This window comes from Tenrec ecaudatus, chromosome 16 (genome assembly GCF_050624435.1).
Source record: "Tenrec ecaudatus isolate mTenEca1 chromosome 16, mTenEca1.hap1, whole genome shotgun sequence".
NCBI lineage: Eukaryota > Metazoa > Chordata > Mammalia > Afrosoricida > Tenrecidae > Tenrec > Tenrec ecaudatus.
In genome coordinates this window covers 105,653,064-105,670,005 of record NC_134545.1, presented here as the reverse complement: position 1 = coordinate 105,670,005, position 16,942 = coordinate 105,653,064, and the positions used below count along the sequence as shown (strand labels likewise).

General features: G+C 50.1%; 1 protein-coding gene across 2 annotated transcripts in view; it reads right to left on the bottom strand.

The window, feature by feature from the left end:
* Positions 1–5,978: 5,978 nt before the first annotated feature.
* Positions 5,979–16,942, bottom strand: part of ACADSB (acyl-CoA dehydrogenase short/branched chain) — a 34,701-nt gene continuing 23,737 nt past the window's right edge. Inside the window, exons 9-12 of one of the 2 annotated variants that reach the window (XM_075535110.1) lie at positions 14,772–14,909; positions 14,168–14,224; positions 13,514–13,613; positions 5,979–8,613 (exon numbers count right to left, since the gene is read on the bottom strand). In XM_075535110.1, coding sequence (XP_075391225.1) covers positions 8,543–8,613; positions 13,514–13,613; positions 14,168–14,224; positions 14,772–14,909 — 366 coding nt within the window. In that variant the 3' untranslated portion in view covers positions 5,979–8,542. The remainder of the gene's footprint in view (positions 8,614–13,513; positions 13,614–14,167; positions 14,225–14,771; positions 14,910–16,942) is intronic. The other variant, XM_075535111.1, reaches the window with a different exon arrangement.

Sequence of the window (16,942 nt, the reverse complement as noted above, 5' to 3'; positions counted from 1 at the left end):
TTAGTACTTAAGATCTAACGTCTTTTCATGTTCTGAGTCAAGTCCATGAGGGAGTTGCTCCCCCTGAACTCCAGCACTGGCCGGGCCTGCCCCGGGCTCCAGCAGCCTGCAGCAGGGGTGCGGGGAGGGAGGGGCCAGAGTGTGTGCTTCACATAGCTCCCCTCTGCTTGGCCCTTTCCTTCCGGCCTGGGCTGGTGGTGCTTTAGGGGATGGGGAGAGGAGGAGGGAGAGTCTGGCGGGTGCCCCTCTTTGCCTTTATTGTTCCAACAGGAGGGTTGGCAATAGCAGCCTAGCCATCGAGGAGACTGGGGTACTGGGGAGGCTCTTATAGGAGGGGCCCCTTTTGGACACCTCTGCCCTCAGCATACGTGGTTTCAGTAACCCCATGCAGCACGATTGGGCATGTGGGCACACGCAGGGCCCATCTTGTTTGGCCTTTGGGACCGGGTCTTGTTTTCAAACTCGGAGACAGTATGAACATAGCCAGAGGCATTGTTTATTTAAGGGTGATGTTATCACCCCCCAGATCAGTGGGGATTGGTATGCAAGTTAGTCTCGCCACACCTACAATGTGAGGTCAGAAGCAATTCCTGTAGCATCACCCTTTTTATTAGTTGATGATTGATAAATTGGTGATTGATGGAAGCAATGCGATCATAGAGAGTCCTCAATGGTACTCCAGCTTTGGCCCACAAGCATCGGGGGCTGCCTGGTCAACCTTCAAAGGTGTCACTTACAGGGAAACACTGCTTGGCCTGGGGTGGGACTGGGGGGGGGGGTCTCGACCATAGAAAACAGGCTGGAATCCCCCTCCAGCCTTAGGGAGGGAGCCCACAAAGTAAGGTGACCAAGTGGCATCGAACCAGGGGCCTCCAAAAGACGGAAGAGTGTTGCATAAATTCAGAAGGATGTAAGAGGGAGGGGTCTCATGAGAAAAACCAGCCAGCCAGCCAGTCAGCGAGCGAACCACAAGAGCACCTTCTTCTGGTGGCCATGGGCAAAGAAACCTGAGGAGTCCCCTTCACGAGAAGTCTCTGGAATATTCTGGCCCCGGTGTGGTAATGCCGCAATTTGTCCCACGAGTGGGAGATGCAGCAGGGTTTACTTGGACTCCAGTTCTCCCTAATCTGCACGATTAGTGCGAAATGAAGAGAATGTCCTGGCAGTTTTTAGTCTTCTGGAAATTGCCCTAGGAATTGCGATTGAGTCAAAATTTTAAACCAAAAAAGAAAGATGGAATGCGGTGGACCCGTGTAGAAGCTGAGGGCCCACTAAGGGTCTCTTGGGGGACGAGGGCCACACCCGAGAGTGACACATCTCACAAGACTAAGGCAGCTCATGATAGCGCCCATATGTCTGACATATTAAAACAAACAAACAGAAGACCAGCCACCTTGCCTCTCAATGTTGGTGCAGTTCAGTCAGAGTAGACCCCAAGAGCTCTTGGGCCTTGGACAAGGATAAGGGCTGGGTCAGAATGCCCTTCTTTGGGAAACACACTTCGAACCAGCGTAGCTGCAACCCATCAGCAAATCCTCAGTTCTTTGTCTGCTTGGAAAAATCAATTGGGTTGGCAAGATGGAGTATTCATGTGCAAAGGAACGACATACGTTAGACTGCTACAGGCCTCTGTTACATGACAGCGCAACGTGAAGCAAGGCCCAAAGAGGGGTCCGCCCAGCTGAGTCTACCCCTTCCAGCTTCCCCCATAGTTGAAAGGTACAGAGCAGTGGTTCTCAGCCTTCCTAGTGCCGCGACCCTTTCATACAGTTCCTTACGTTGTGGTGACCCCTCCAACCATAACATTATTTTCACTGCTACTTCATCACTGTCATTTTGCTACTGTTAGGAATCGGGCGGCCCCTGTGAAAGGGTCGTTTGACCCTCAAAGGGCCTGCGACCCACAGGTTGAGAACTGCTGGTATGGAGTCTGGCACATTGTTCACAAGAGCCCTGGCGTTCTTTGGCATCTGTTTGTCTCTCTACAAGGAAACATGATCAGATTTTAAACCATCTAAGGGGGCTTCCTGGGGAGCTCTGGGGGCGTAGCGCTGACATGCTGGGTGGCTAACCCTTCATGGAAATGGGCTCAGGGCCCCAGACCCCACGATTCTGGCTGGACGACCAGGCCTCAGGGGATTGGGGGCCAGAAGTCACAGGAAAGGGCTGCCCCATCCTTCCTAAGGACTTACTCTGTCTCAACACCAGTCCTAGGAATCCTAGATCTCTTTTGCCTCACCTCCTGCATCCCTGGACATCAGTGTCCTGCCTGGGGGCTTGGAAACGGAATGGCATACCCAGTGGCGAGGCCATTCTGGCAATGATCTTCCACATTTGAGGACTCCCTCCAAGTGACCCGTATGTAGCACAGAAGAGTCTATGAGCCAAGGTGACAGGGAACAGGAGCAGTACCATGACTACATCTGAACCCACATTTCCATTTGTCAAAAGCTGGCCACGGAAAGGAGGTGAAAGAAGCTACTAGGAAACAGGGACTTTGAAGAGGGGGGTCCAGCATCACAGGAGCTGGGAAGGATCCGCTTGGCTGTAACAGACCACCGACCGAAGCCTGGTACAACGAAGACTGAGGAGCGGGTTCGGGGTGGGGGAGGGGGAACGGGCTCTGTAGACAAGGTCACCACTGTCCCTTCTTTCTGAGCTGTCAAACAGCAACACCAAGTGGGCGGCCACACAGCTCTTGCGAGGGGCTGTTGTTTCTGAAGGATGGGACGAGGGTCAGTGGAGGACAGAGCCGCAGGGAGGGACAAGAACGAGTGAGCGAGCGAGGGATCGGCGGCTGGCCTCGCCTTCCTGAGGGCCTTTCCTGCTGTTTGTGGGACAGCCGGGCTCCGTGACCGGAAGTTCTCAGGAAACTACCTCGGCAGAGGCTGGCAAACTTTGCCAACAGGGCCAGAGAGTGACTGTCGGTGGGCCCAAACAGAGGATCTCAGGTGCCTATCGATGTAAGCCTTTAAACGTATACATGGAGGCTTAGGTCTTGGCTGTGAAATGCTCAAACCAAACAGAGGGTGGGCTGAATTTTTAACGGGATTTAAACCTGGCACCTGGTGGTGCTTCTATCGAAATGCAAGTGCTATGAATGGTTCCTTTTTCCCCTCGAAAGAAAGGTTTTCACCTTCAAGGGAATCTTCCACGGGAACCCCCTTGGGTCCAGCCCCATAACATCAGCTCACGCCAGCAAGCGCCTGTGTGCCTGCTTTCCTCGTGCAGCCCGGGCACGGCTCGCCTTTCCTGTGCTGTTGCTTTGTTTGTTTTTTGAGTGTTCCCTTAGAAACCCTCCCAACCCCACAGCCTTCCAGTACATTCTAACGCACGGGCTTCTGGGACTGACCATCTTTAAGGCAGGAGGCAACCTCAGCGTTCTCTCTTGAGTGGCCGATGGGTTTGAACCATTGACCTCATGGTTAGCAGCCTAATGCTTAACCCATAGCGCCACACCAGAAAGCGTCTACACCAAGACCTGCCTCTGTCCACCTGAACATACGACTCCTTAGAGTTGCATTGGAGATTTACACCGACAACGACCAATCTGGACGGGACCATTACCAAACACCCTGTAGGCACTACCAAGATGTCCTCATGCTTTCTGGTCATTCTTCCCACCCCAATGTGGCTCGCTTTCTTATAAAAAGTGTGTGTGTGTGTGTGTGTGTGTGTGTGTGCGTGTGCGCTCAGATCAGGCGTCAGGCGTGGCACACTGCATGTCCCAGGTGAAATTCTCAGGAGATGGGATTACTTGGGCATTCCCTTCCCACCTTCCAATACGCCTCCCACTCCTTTAACTGCAACTTCCTTATTGCCCTGCCTCAGGCTTTCTCCTGAGACACGTACGTCCATCCGCGCTGCACCTGTTAGCTCTGTTCTCAGCTAGCTCCTCTGTCTGAAGACCTGGAAGGCATCCCGGGAGAATAAATGGTAATAAAGGGTTATCTGGTGGCCATCAAAAGTGAGGTGCCAGCTAAGTCTACATGGAAGAAGGACACCAGCCCGTGTGAACCAAGGACTGGGAATAAGATACTCCAAATCTAAATGAGGGAATGGCATCAGGATTTAAATTGTGACACCTGGTTTGCAGAGGCGGCTATGGGCGACAGTGGAAGCCCAAAACCCATGAGCAGGGTCCACACATGGATTAAGCCTCTGGTGAATCCCTCTGAGCATCGGTGAGGGTTTTGAACAGCCCTGTTACGAGAGCACTGTACGTTCGATTATGGCAAACAGGTCAAAATGCGTGATCTTATCGCTTTATCTCCCTTCTGATCCATTTTAAAGCGGTTTACATTTTAAAAATGAAGGACAATAGACACGGATTAAGCCCCTGAAGACTCCCCTCTGGCCACAGGCTAGGGATGTGCATTGCCTTGCTAACCTGCAGAACGCAGTGCAAAGTGGATTGTCACAGATGCCGTTAAAATTTAGTACCTTATCATTAGCTCTTCCTTGTGACCTATTTAAATTTGTTCTAGTATTTAATATTTTCTGCTCTACTTTCTATTGAGGTTTTGTGTTACTTTGGTACTGTTTTTAAAAAAATGTTTTTTCGGTATATGAAACCCAGGATAGGCCAATCTAGAGACAGCAATGGGTTAATGGTTTCTTAGGGTACGGCAGGGGAGGTTGGGGGTAATGGGGAGCTAATAACGATGAGAGCAAGAATGAATGCTCTAAAATCTATTGTGGTTATGATTATACAGCTTCTCTTGAAGTGACTGAACTATTGAATTGTGCATTATGTGAATTGGATGCCAATAAAACTGTTGGGAATAAAAATACGGGTAGAAAAACAAAAAGTATGTGTGTTTATGGTCAAATTTTTATATTACAAAAAATAAAACCTGCCTAAAAAGGGGGGTGCTGGGTGATGGCTTTTCACTGCAAGACTCCTGAGTTGAGTAAGCTTTGAAAAGCCAGCAGAGCGGACATGGATCTGCATTAGCGAGATTCCTGAGGTGGAATCCGACGCCTCTCGCTCCTGAAGAAGAAGGGTATCTAACTTGCGCTCCCCTCTCAGTCTCCTCACCTGTGGAGCGGGGTAACATGAGTGACGTGTGTGAGAGCACAGCAGTTCCGCTGTCATTCTACTGAGTTTAGAGCAATGCTTCTGCACAGGGTTGACACGTGGATGCCCAGTGTCACCTGGGTAAGGTGAAGCCGCAGGACCCAGAACGTGCTAAGGGGCTTGGTGACATGTGGAACTGCCCCAGCTAGGGCAGCCCCGAGGGCCCCTTCTCTCCAAACTCACTGCCAGCCAGCTGATGTTGAGCCGTAACCGCCTTACAGAACAGAGCAGAACTGCCTTCGCGGGTTTCCAAGACTGAAAACTCTATGGGAGTAGAAAGCCTCGCCTTTCTCCCGGAGCAGCTGGTGGTTCAGCTCTTATTCCACACCACCCCCAGGGCGAGCGGGAACAGAGGAGACAGGCACTCAAGAAAGGCATGCCTGGAGCGAAGCTGGTCCCACTCCCCTGGCTGCTCGCTCAAGGCCCGTGGCACCTCAGACTCCGTGCAGACCGAGGGGAGCAGGATGTGCAATCTGGGTATCTGAGGTCGCAGAGGGAAGAACCGGGCGCACATTCAGCTGAGGCGTCCCACGCTTTAGCCATCAGGGCTACTGTTCGTTGGAAGTGCAATAATATACAATTTCCCAAAGTAATATTGTCCAAGACGGTTACGCACACCACTCGGAAAATACACCATGTTCCAACACATACAGATGTGCTCCAGGGAGACAGCCTCTCTGTCGAACAGCTGTTGGCCTTGCTACTTGAATACAAAGCGGCTGGTCAACATGCTCTTTAGCACTGAGAATGTCCACTCGGCTGCACCCACGTGAGGCCAGTTGTGGCACAGCCAGGCGTCCGTTTCACGTCTCTGCCTTGCAGGAGGATGACATCATTTTCCTACTTCTCTGTAAGGGGAACAGCAATTTTGTTCCAGCAGAGTCACAGAAAGCTCGGGTTAATTTAGCACTTTATTTTTGCTTTTTCCATAGTATATTGATTTTTGCAACACTAAATCCAGTGTAGTAGATACCAATGAAACACAACCTTCACTTTATGAAAGATCAGCAGATATACATCAGGGAGGCTAGAACTGGAGCGCTTACCAACCGACATCGTAATCATAAAACCCAAGACCCGCCCGGGAAGGATGCCCAAGGGTCTGGGTTTTTGGCAGGTGATTCATGCCATGTATTAATCATGACACTTCTAAAATGCTGATTCTTTATCAGACGAGTCTAAAACCACAACAGAGGAGGCCTCAATCAGGACAAGCAGGAGACTCGACCTTTACTGACGACCTTTGCTGACGTCACCGAGGAGGAGCACGGGCATGGAGTGGGCAGCGGCCGTATCTGAATTCTGGTCTTTGCCCCAGGTGGGTGGATCTTGGAGATGCACTGAAGCAAGAAGAGGTGGTTTGGATGGTTCCCTTTGGCCTCCCTGGATTTTAATGGCACTGTGATTGGGAAACTTTCGGCATGTCATACACTCCCCTCTCGTATGCTGGGACTTGGCATTTGGGTGGGACTCACTCTGCTCACATGAACACAGTCAAGGGGTCACTTTGGTGGGTGTGTAGCTTCCTGTGTCCCGAGCCTCCACGAGAGCACCTCCCTCAAATAAGCCCACGGTAAGGACAGGCTTCAGTTGAGCGGCTATGTCCTCACCAGCCACACACACGAAAGAGATGGTTTTAAAGACCCGAAGGATCATGGTTATGTGCAAAAAAAAAAAAAATGACCATGAAGGAACTGTAGGCAAAGCCCACCCCTGTTCTTTGACAAGAAGGTGAAACATCACACTTCACTAACAAGTCTGCCGAACACACCCGAGCTATAATGCACAGTCTCATTTCGGCAAAATAAGGAAAGTTTTCACATCCTTTGCAAATGTGCAGAAAACACACACAAAATGAGCACTCTTCCATGTGGCCCCAAGTCAGTACGAAGTAGAGACGGCCGGATGTCAGCCGGACGGCGCTCACACACGCTCACGGTCCCACACGAGGGGCTACAGTTTTTACGAGCGCGGGCTTCTGCCCGTCACCTGTCGTCCTACCTTTCACATCATCCAGACTGAAGACAGTCCTCTCCTTAGGCAGTGGTCTACACACCCCGCCCACCCAAGCCCCACTCCCCCTGCACAAACAAAAAATCCGGGTCCCCTCTCTCTCTGTTTTCAAAGACTGAACGACTTGCTGTCCAACTGGGAAGCCCAGTCTACTTTCTGCCTTGGGCTTCTAGGTCTAACTTTGTCTTTATTTCTTCCCAGTAGTCTAATGTCATCCTCATCTCGGCCTATTTACTCCATTTTGAAGCTAGCTGTTCTTGCCTTGTAGAAAAGAAGTCAGTCCGTACACACAAGAGGGCAACGCAAAACTTCTTGTCAAATGCCTGGGGTTCTTAGGGTACTTTGCCTCTAGCTTCCTTCCCACCAAGCAGGAGTGGTTATTTTAAGCAACCATGTGAGCCTGGAAATGTCTTTCCACCTTTTAGACCCAGCCTTTCTTTTCAGGAAACAAGAAACTGCTGCCAACCCAGAGGCCCAGCTCTCCGCTCCGAGGCTTGAGGTTCTGAAGACAATGGCGCTGCTGGTCCGCTCCCTGCCGAGCCTGACCTCTCTGGCCGCTGGATGCCAAGACAATAGATTTATTCCTGCCTTGCAGAACTGGTGTTTTTAGTTTTTAGACTGGACCTGCTTTTCCAAACCTCGTTTCTGACCCACTCCTCAGTAGGGCAGGGCATTCCCCTCTGGAGAACCACTGAATCAGAAGGTCAATGCAGAATTACAACTTACTATAAAGTTCAATAACTAATTTTCAAGAATGCGTATTCCATTTAAATATAGAAAGACATGATCCTGTTGAAAATGGTGCTGACGAGTGCGTGGACATTGCAAGTACTATGGCCCAGTCGGGCTGGCTTCATCCTGAGCAAGGAGCGCTGAGACCCGTTGTGACGGTGACCCGTGGACACGGTTACAAAATGGAACTTTGACACGGATCAGTTGCCAGTCACAAGCCACATGGTTTTCCTTTATGAAAAGTGGCTTTCTTCAATGATACCTTTTCCCCTCCCTAACTGTTCTTGGAGACTTAGAACCGGGTGTTTTGTTTTTTTCTAAATGAATTTTTGTCAGCTGTCTGGAAGAGACTCTTAGAAAAGACTCAGTGAAAATGACCTCTCATGGCAAACATGTCTTTCTGACGGGCCCCACGGAATGCAATCCTCACAGGTGTGTCAAAGAGCCGTTTCTAATCCTAGCAGTGTCTGTGAGCGCCCCAGTGCTGGTGGCCGCAGGCACTGCCGAACTTGGAGAGAAGCGCACTAGAGAACCCAGGCTGCTGCTCTGGGCTCCCACGACAACGCGGTGTCGTGTGCCTAAGAGACGAGAGACGGTGAGGGGGGCCGATCCATGGACCGCCACAAAGGTGGGCAGGGTTACGTCAATGCTAAGGAGGTGGCACTCCCAACCAGGCCTCGGCTCCCTGGCAGCAGGGAGGCGCCCAGTCCCGGGACGTCAGTATTCCGCATCGATGCGCTTGGCGATGGTGCTCAGCTGGATGTTGGAAGCCCCTTCGTATATTGTACCTTAACAAAAAGAAGTGGAAGAGACAGTGAGGAGCAGATCTGTCCAGAAGCGCCTGTACCAGGGACAGCCGTGTCAAGACTATCGCTGGGTTTGTTATTAACGTATTACTAAGCACAGCATTCGTTATCCCGAGCATGCCACTGTCCCACAAAGTAAATAAGAACGTGCTAATGAGAGTTTGTTGGGGAACCCTGGTGGCAGAGTGCGTTACTTGCAAAGTCAGCCGTTCGAAACCACCAGCCGCTCCAAGGAAGAAAGAGGCAGCTTTCTACTCCCATAAAGAGTCAACAGTCTCAGACACACACAGGGGCAGTTCTCTCCTGTCCTGGGTCGGAATAGAGGTGATGGCGGAGAGTTTGTGTGTAAATGAGAATTTGCGCCCCGTGGCTCCTCGGGAGAGCTAAGGCGTTCTGCCCCCTTATTCACCACCTTGGAAGCCTATGCAGGGTCCCTGTAAGTGTGCCTGTTGGCGTGCTCTATGGTGGCGGGCTGGATGTCGCTGGATGCTGGGCCCCTGGCACTTCAAGTAGCAGCAGGGTCCCCCGCTGGTGAACACGTGTCGGCGGCGCACCCAGGCTAAGACAGCCTAGGAAGCAGGAATGGGCAGTCCACTGCTGCCGGGTTAGCCTCTGAAAGTCGTATCAACAGCAGCACAACACTGTCTGGTACGGTACCAGAAATGGGCCCCCAAGGTTGGAAGGCACGTAAATTACGACAAAGTAGAGTCAGCCTTCACAGAGCGGATGGGGCAGTTTGGGGGACTCTAGTTTGCTGATGGGGCTCAACGCACAGTGAGAAGAGAGCTGTCAGCATCCAGTAAGAATCGGAATGTAGAAGGAAGCATGAATCTAGGAACGCTGTAAGTCCTTAACAAGGAAATGGAATGCAAAGCGATCGCTAGCCCAGCCATGGGTTCACTTCGTGATCCGTCTGCAAGTACCGCGCTGTCTTAGACAGGGTAACCGCTATCCACCGACAAACGGGGCCACTTACTACGGCGAGGGTGGTGGTTACACAATGTCATGTCAACTTGATAAAGACGTGTAGGGGTGGAGTCTAGCCTGTCCATCAGGACACAACCTGATGATGCCTCCTGATGGGCGTGGCCTTCTCAGGAGGATTCTGGGAACTCCCTCTCTCTGTGCCTTCATCTTCCTGCTGACCAAGGTTTGAGGAAACTTGCTGAGACCTGCTAGGAGTCCCTCCCTCTGCCTCACTTTCCTGCTGTTGAGACACTCGGAGAGCTTGAGGAGCCACATGGAGCCCTGTATCAGTGCTGAGATGCCTCCATCACCCCTGGATCCACAAGACCTGGCACCCACAGCCCTGTAATCCTCCTGCATTTTGAATCATTGCATGTGCCGTGTGAGTCTGAAGGAGGATTTGTGGACTAGTATTGGACTTGTAGACTAATATCGGAATTATGGATCTTGACTGGACGGGGATGTTTTCTTAATATACACTTACTCTTTAATCTAAAGCTCTTTCTTGTGTATGTGTGTGTGTGTGTGTGTGTGTGTGTGTGTGTGTGTGTGTGTCCTTGGATTTGCTTCTCGAGTCAATCCAGTCTAACACAACTATTATTCTAATTTACGCACAAACCACAAGAGCCAATGATAAAAGAAATGGGAGAACTCTACCAACTTCCTAAACTGGAAATCGATCAAACATGTAATTAAGATGAATCACTAATTATTAGCAATTGGAATGTGAAAGTTACATCCAAAGAGGAAGGATGCTTAGTTGGAAAATATGGCCTTGGTGACAGAACGGATGCTGGAGAATGCCTGACAGAATCTTGCACGTCCAGCCACTTCTTCACTGCAAACAGTTTGGGGTTTTCAGCAACGTTAGTGGTGACTGTACACATGGACCTCACCCAGTGAAGTACGCAGGCATCAAACTGACCACCCCTGTCTAAAGAGACAAGAGAGAGGCTTAGTATCATCAGCCAAAAGGCCAGAGACCGAAGGTGCAACAGACCATCAATTCTCAGATATGCAAGTTCAGACTGAAGTTACAGGAAGTTACAAGTCCAGAAGAGCCAACTCTGACTTTGAGAGTACCCCACCTGACTCTGAATTCCCAGGATCTCTCCAGAACAGATTTGACAGGGCGCACACCAATGACGGAAACCGGATGAGTTGAGAGGGCAGCGAGGGCAGGATATATTGAGAAAGCAAAGGTCGTCGAAAAGACGAGGAAGACGGAAGAAAGGGTATGTGCTGGACAGGGTTCTCTAGAGAGACAAACCAGATTGCTAGTAATTATATATAAATATATTTATAAAGATAGATATATAATACAAGAAATGAACCATTAAATTATATACAGATAGATAATACAAGAAATTAACAGTTAAATTATAAAGAAGTGAGACACTAGCAGTCCTTTAAGGCTTGAGGCCGCCAGTTGCCAGTCCCCTTCTGTAGAGAGAGCTGGGCTATATATACCCAGGCAGCAAACAGCAAGGCAGGTCCCCAACTGCCATCAACTGTCGGTCCCCAGCTCCAGAGATGAACATTCTAATCGTGTGGGCTTAAAGGGACCTCAACTTACAGCGACACAGTCCACAGGCTAGGCATCCCACAGGTAGTGTACCCCTTTAAACTGAGGCACAGAACAAGCAAGGCAAGGTTCACCGAGCCATTTATCCCTCTGCCCTTCAGTTAATCCTACTTGTGTTTATCGTCCAGGCTGGCACAATACACTATCGCAGGGCGGATGTCAGAAGAGACTCCGAGACTTGAGCACAGAGTTGCAAGAGCAAATGGAAGCAATGATGAAGGGAAGATGCTGAACAGGAAGTTCCACAGGGCAGCAGCTCGAGAAGACAAAGCGTTGAAAGGAAATATGCAAAGGTCTGGAGTTCCAAAGCCAAGAATGCAGGAGCGAGCTCAGCATGCCCATGCTGAGACCGGAGGAAAAACGTCAGCTTCCAAGTGCGATCTTGAAGGCGTCGTGGGCGAAACACTGAAGCCGCAAGGCGCATCAAAGCTGATGGAGGCCCAGAGTCACACACCCACCCATCTCAAGAGGTGGCATAAGAGCGAGGACCATGGTCCCAAAGGGAAGACTCAAAGCTACACAGAAAGCATTAGCGAAAATCAAGGCTCCAGGAATGGATGGATTCTCAACAGAATGCTTGAACCCACTGGTGCAGCTCTGGAAAGACTCACTCAGCTATGCCGGGAAATCCGGAGACAGCGTCCTGGCCAACTGACTGGAAGGGATCCATATTTGTGCCCATTCCAAAGAAAGGTGACCTAAAGACCTGTGGAAATTACTGGACAATATCATGAATGACACACACAAGTACATTTCTGCTGAAGGTAATTCAACCACATCAGAGAGCTGCCAGAAACTCAACCTCGACTCAGAAGAGGGCGTGGAACAATGGCTACGACTGCTGATGCCAAATGGATCTTGACTGAGAGCACAGAATCCTAGAACGATGTTTCCTGGTGTTTTGTTGGCCACGCAAAGGCATTCAACGGTGTCGAATCCTTACAAACCATGGATGACGTCGCCAAGAATGAGAATTCCAGAACAGTGTGCTCACGTGGAACAGGTACATGGACCAAGAGGCAGTCATTTGCACGGAACAAGGGATCACGAGGCAGGTGTGTGAACAGAACAGGGGAGTGAATACTGCATGCTTTAAACTCAGGAAAGGTGGATGTCTGACTGTGGCCTTTCACCGGACTTACTCAATCTGTGTGCCAGGCAAACAATCCTAGAAGCGCGACTCTATGAAGACGACTGCGGCATCAGGCTTGGAGGAAGGCTCATCAATAAACAACCTTCAATGTGCACAAGATTCCATCTTGCTTGCCAAAAGCAAAGAGGACTTGACGCACTTACTGATGAAGATGAAAGAATACAGTCTTCACAATGGATCGTAACTCAATGTCAAGAAGACAAACATCCTCACAACAGGACCAATGGATGCCATCATCAAAGAAGAAAACACTTAAGGTGGCATTTCATTTTACTTGGGCCCACAATGAAAAAGAGCTCAAGGAAGCCGTGGGCAAATAGTTGAAATTCAGTAACTGAATCGCACCGGGAGCATGTGCCGCACCAGACTGTGTACAGTCACCGAGCAAGGCGACTCAGCACGTGCACTTAGCCACGCGCAGAAACCGGTTCAGCAGCATCGGTTACCCGAGGCTTCGGCTCGGTTTTGCCTACAGGATAACCCATTGCCATTTGGCTCCTAGATTTCCAGAAGAGCTAAGGGTTCGGTTCCAGAACTATCAACACCGTTGTTTAGGAACTGATTACGGCCCAGCGAGGCTGCTCTGGCTTGAGGGTGGCGTTTCTGGCAGTGGGGACAAAGACTCGGCTTTCTGCTCCCATCAGGCCGGACAGTCTGGGAACCCACAGGGGCAGTTCTGCCCTGTCCTCCAGGGCCGCTCCGAGTCAGCACCGATTCCGTGGCAGTGTGTTTGGTTTGGTTTGGTTCTGTCCTCCAGGCGAGCCCTGGAACACTCGGGCTGTATGGGGCACCTTGATTCTGAATTCAGAACCCCGCTCCAGGACTAAGCCACAGCGCCCATCAAAAAGAGAAGCTCTGAGTGGGAATTAGAAAACGCAGGTAGTTGGTTTTATAGTAAAGGGCATATGGGGGCATTCAAACAGATGTTTGCAGAACTATAAACCCACATTTTTGAAGGAAGAATATGTGTGTGTGTGTGTGTGTGTGTGTGTGTGTGTGTGGAGCCTAGCCATTAGAAGAGAGCCAATACACATGTATTCAAAAGGTTAAGTTGCTTTTGCCTAGGTAGCCACAAAATAAAAGCCAAGAAGGTAACAGCCCGACTGACAGGGGTACAGACAACAATAACATAAAACAGAATGTGGGCGTGGGTTGGGGGTGGTGGTGAATCTATTTACCTATCTTGGCATCTCGGAAGTATTTTTCCACAGGGTAGTCTTTGGTGTAGCCGACTCCGCCCATCCATTCGATACATTTACTGGTGGTTAACCCGGCCACCTACCAAAAAGAAGCGCAGAGTCCATGGGAGAAGCCACGGCAGGAGCAGCTGTGAGATGTTTTTAGAGGCGGATTGACTGGCACTAGGAAGCCTTGTCTACTGTGTCCCATTCCCCTGACCCCGTTTTTAAAATATTCCATTAGTTCACAAAAGCCCTATGTTTTCAAGGTATATTGTTCAGCCTCATACGCCTGCTGACAAATTATCGTTTACTCAACAAATATTGACCAGATGCCTTCTTCTGCCCACAGGGTGTATAATGGTGGGCAGTGGGGGGGGGGCGGGGGTGTCTCTTGGCCCCGGTGGCCATTCGGAGACCCAGGCATTAAGCCAACAGTCACCAAGGTGACACAGGACACAGGGCAGAGAGAGTAGCTTGCCAGGGCAGCTGGCAGGACTTAGATGGGGAGAATTTGAATATCATGAGCCTCATTGTCTTCATATCATTTCCCACCCCGCCTTGAAGTCTTGGGTTTGATGCCAATTTCAAGCTGAAGTGCATGGTTTGGGGTTACATTGTTCCCCTCCAGTCCCCCCCTCCCCCCCCCCCTACCAAATTGTGAGTTTTAAATCCCAGCTTCTCTGCCTGGGGTTGGGATCGCATAGCCGTCTTCTCCATGTTAACAGAGGGTGGGTCTTGAGTCCAAACTCTCGATACAAAAGAGATTAAACGGGCAGGAGAGAGAAGCAGACCCGGGGAAGGTGGACAGCAGGCACCTGGCGATCTCCAAAGCCCCCGGAAAGGAGCTGCCGAGAGCTGCCGCACGCACAGGGAAAGCCTTCCCCTGGAGCGGGTACCCTCCGGCCCGCTTGTTAAAGACATCCCCTCCTTCCTTCACCCCCGCCCGCCCCCCCCCCCCCATCCCCGGTGGTCTTGTTGCAGCAGCCATGGAGGATGGAGACACTCACCCTGGGTTAACGCCGGCTACTCGACTTCACCTGGGCTACTGGCCCCCCACTTAAGACCCTGGGAAAACACCTGACACACAGAGCCAGAGCCACGCCCTACGACCGCTTTACCCTTGGTGAGAGAATCACCCGAGGAGCTGGGAAGTTCATGGGAATTTAACTTGGACGGCAAACTCTCAACCAACTCCCAATAACAATTCCACATCTGAAAAACAATCAGGCCCGTATTATGGATTTTTCATCGTTACCTCTGATGCATAGTACTTGGCCATAGATGCTTCTTTTATGAATGGCCTTCCAGCTTCTACAAGTCTGGCCGAGTTGTAGGTCAGCAACCTGGCAGCTTCCAGCTGGGTGGCCACATGAGCCACTTGGTGTTGGAGACCCTGTAATATTCGGGCCCAAGTGAGACCTGGGATTTCTGAAGAGCCAACCTCAAGAGTCCGGCTGGCCTGGCTATAGAACACAGAAACCTGCATGCTCTGAAATCTGCAATTGAACATGAAAGGTGACGCTACAGGCACCGTGAGAGCCTCTTTCCGTAGAACATTTCCAAAGTTCGTGCAATTCTTCACACTAGTCAAGATGGAAATAATTAATCAGCACCGTTGGGTTTTAAATTTGGCTGTTGTATTTAACCGTTATTCCCCAGCCCTTTTCCATGACCAGCACTGAACTTCAGCTAAACTTCAGCATGTCTGCTCTTCACTGACTTGAGCTGAGACAAACAGTGATGCTGCAGGGGGCTGGGAGGGACCCAGAGCTATCAGCTACAAAGTAATGAAGGAATATTTCACGCACTGATTTTTTCCCCCTTCAAGTGATATTATTAAAGTGGTTCTACTGCAATATCATGAACAGGAACCAATGCCTTTGAGATTATAGACAACAGAAGAATAACTTTTTAAAAGAGCACTCTATAGACCTGACTACCACCTTGAAATGTGAACGAGGTGAGAAGGCATCTGCTAAACATCAGTCCATGGAGCAATGAGAACGCAAACCCTGACTGTTGTCTTTTGTAACACTTTCTTGGAAATATAAGGCATAGCTGGCAGCTCTTTAAGTGGGAATGCGGCCATGGGATTTACACGTAGAAACGTGAATGGGTTCAGGTGTTTGCAGCTCATCTTCTCAGCAACAAAAGTGCATTGTGCGATGGTTTCTGCATGCACAGGGACGCCGGGGGCAGCCCTCGAGCTGTAGAACCAATCTCACGGCCTTTTCTGAGGCGTTCTCCGTCCCTTAACCCGGACTCACTGCTCCCTACGGCCCCTAGCTCGGCGGTTCTCAACAGGTGGGTCGCAACCCCTTTGTGGGCCAAATGAACCTTTCACAGGGGTCGCCTAAGACTATCGGAAAACATATTTCTGATGATGGTCATAGGAACCGAGACACCACCCCTCTATCTGTCTCCAGGCAGGTCCACCCACATGCAGATTCACCCACATATGAGTACCCAGCGTGAAGACTGTGACCCAGGCTACACCATGCTTCAAGATAAAATTTCATTTATTTGTCATTAGAAATAAATACTTCACAATATATAATTACATACTGTTTTTATGATGAATCACTATGTTTTCTTATGTTCAACTTGTAACAATGAAAATGCATTCTGCCTATCAGATATTTACATGATGGTTCATCACAGTAGCAAAATGACAGCTATGAAGTAGCAACGACAATAATTCTGTGGTTGGGGGTCCCCACCACATGAGGCGCTGTATGACAGGGTCGCAGCCTTAGGAAGGTTGAGAACCACTGTCCTTCCTCATCTGTGGTTCATGTCACTGTCAACTTGAGCCTGCACAGTTCAAAAAACAAGCACAATCCTCAAGGGACACCTTCAACCACACAAAACACAACTATAGGCAAACTGTTGCTTTGTGTTTAAAAACTCCAGGGAATATTGTTGCCTTAAGGCTAAAGATGATCTCAGGGCAACTCTTTCTGGGGCACCTCCAGCTTTCATAGTTCCACAAAGTGTAGCCTCCATGAGACTCTGAAATTTCTGAATGTTCCCCTCTGGATCGGCACTCCGCTACACACTGGTTCTGTGGTGGCCGGTCCTCTGGGCTGACAGCACAGGAGGCCGCTGCCCAGGAGGCAGTTAGCCACCATTCCATTGCCTCCTTCCCTCCCTCACCCGTTGTCCTGGGTGGACAGAGACCCGGATGACTACCGGAAAACTTTCAGGACCCTAGGCACTAAGCACCAAAGCACGAGGTAGACCACATGCCCAGAGCATGCCTGTGGGTCAACTGTTTTGTTCATATATTACCAAGAACCAACAAAAGAACAAATTAAAATTTAAAACAGAATACGTTATTTTTCAAAAAAGGAACTATTTCTCATGCTTGACAACCTGAAAATGTGTGGTGCACCTACTAAGGCAGGGAGGTGTCTCACTGGACAA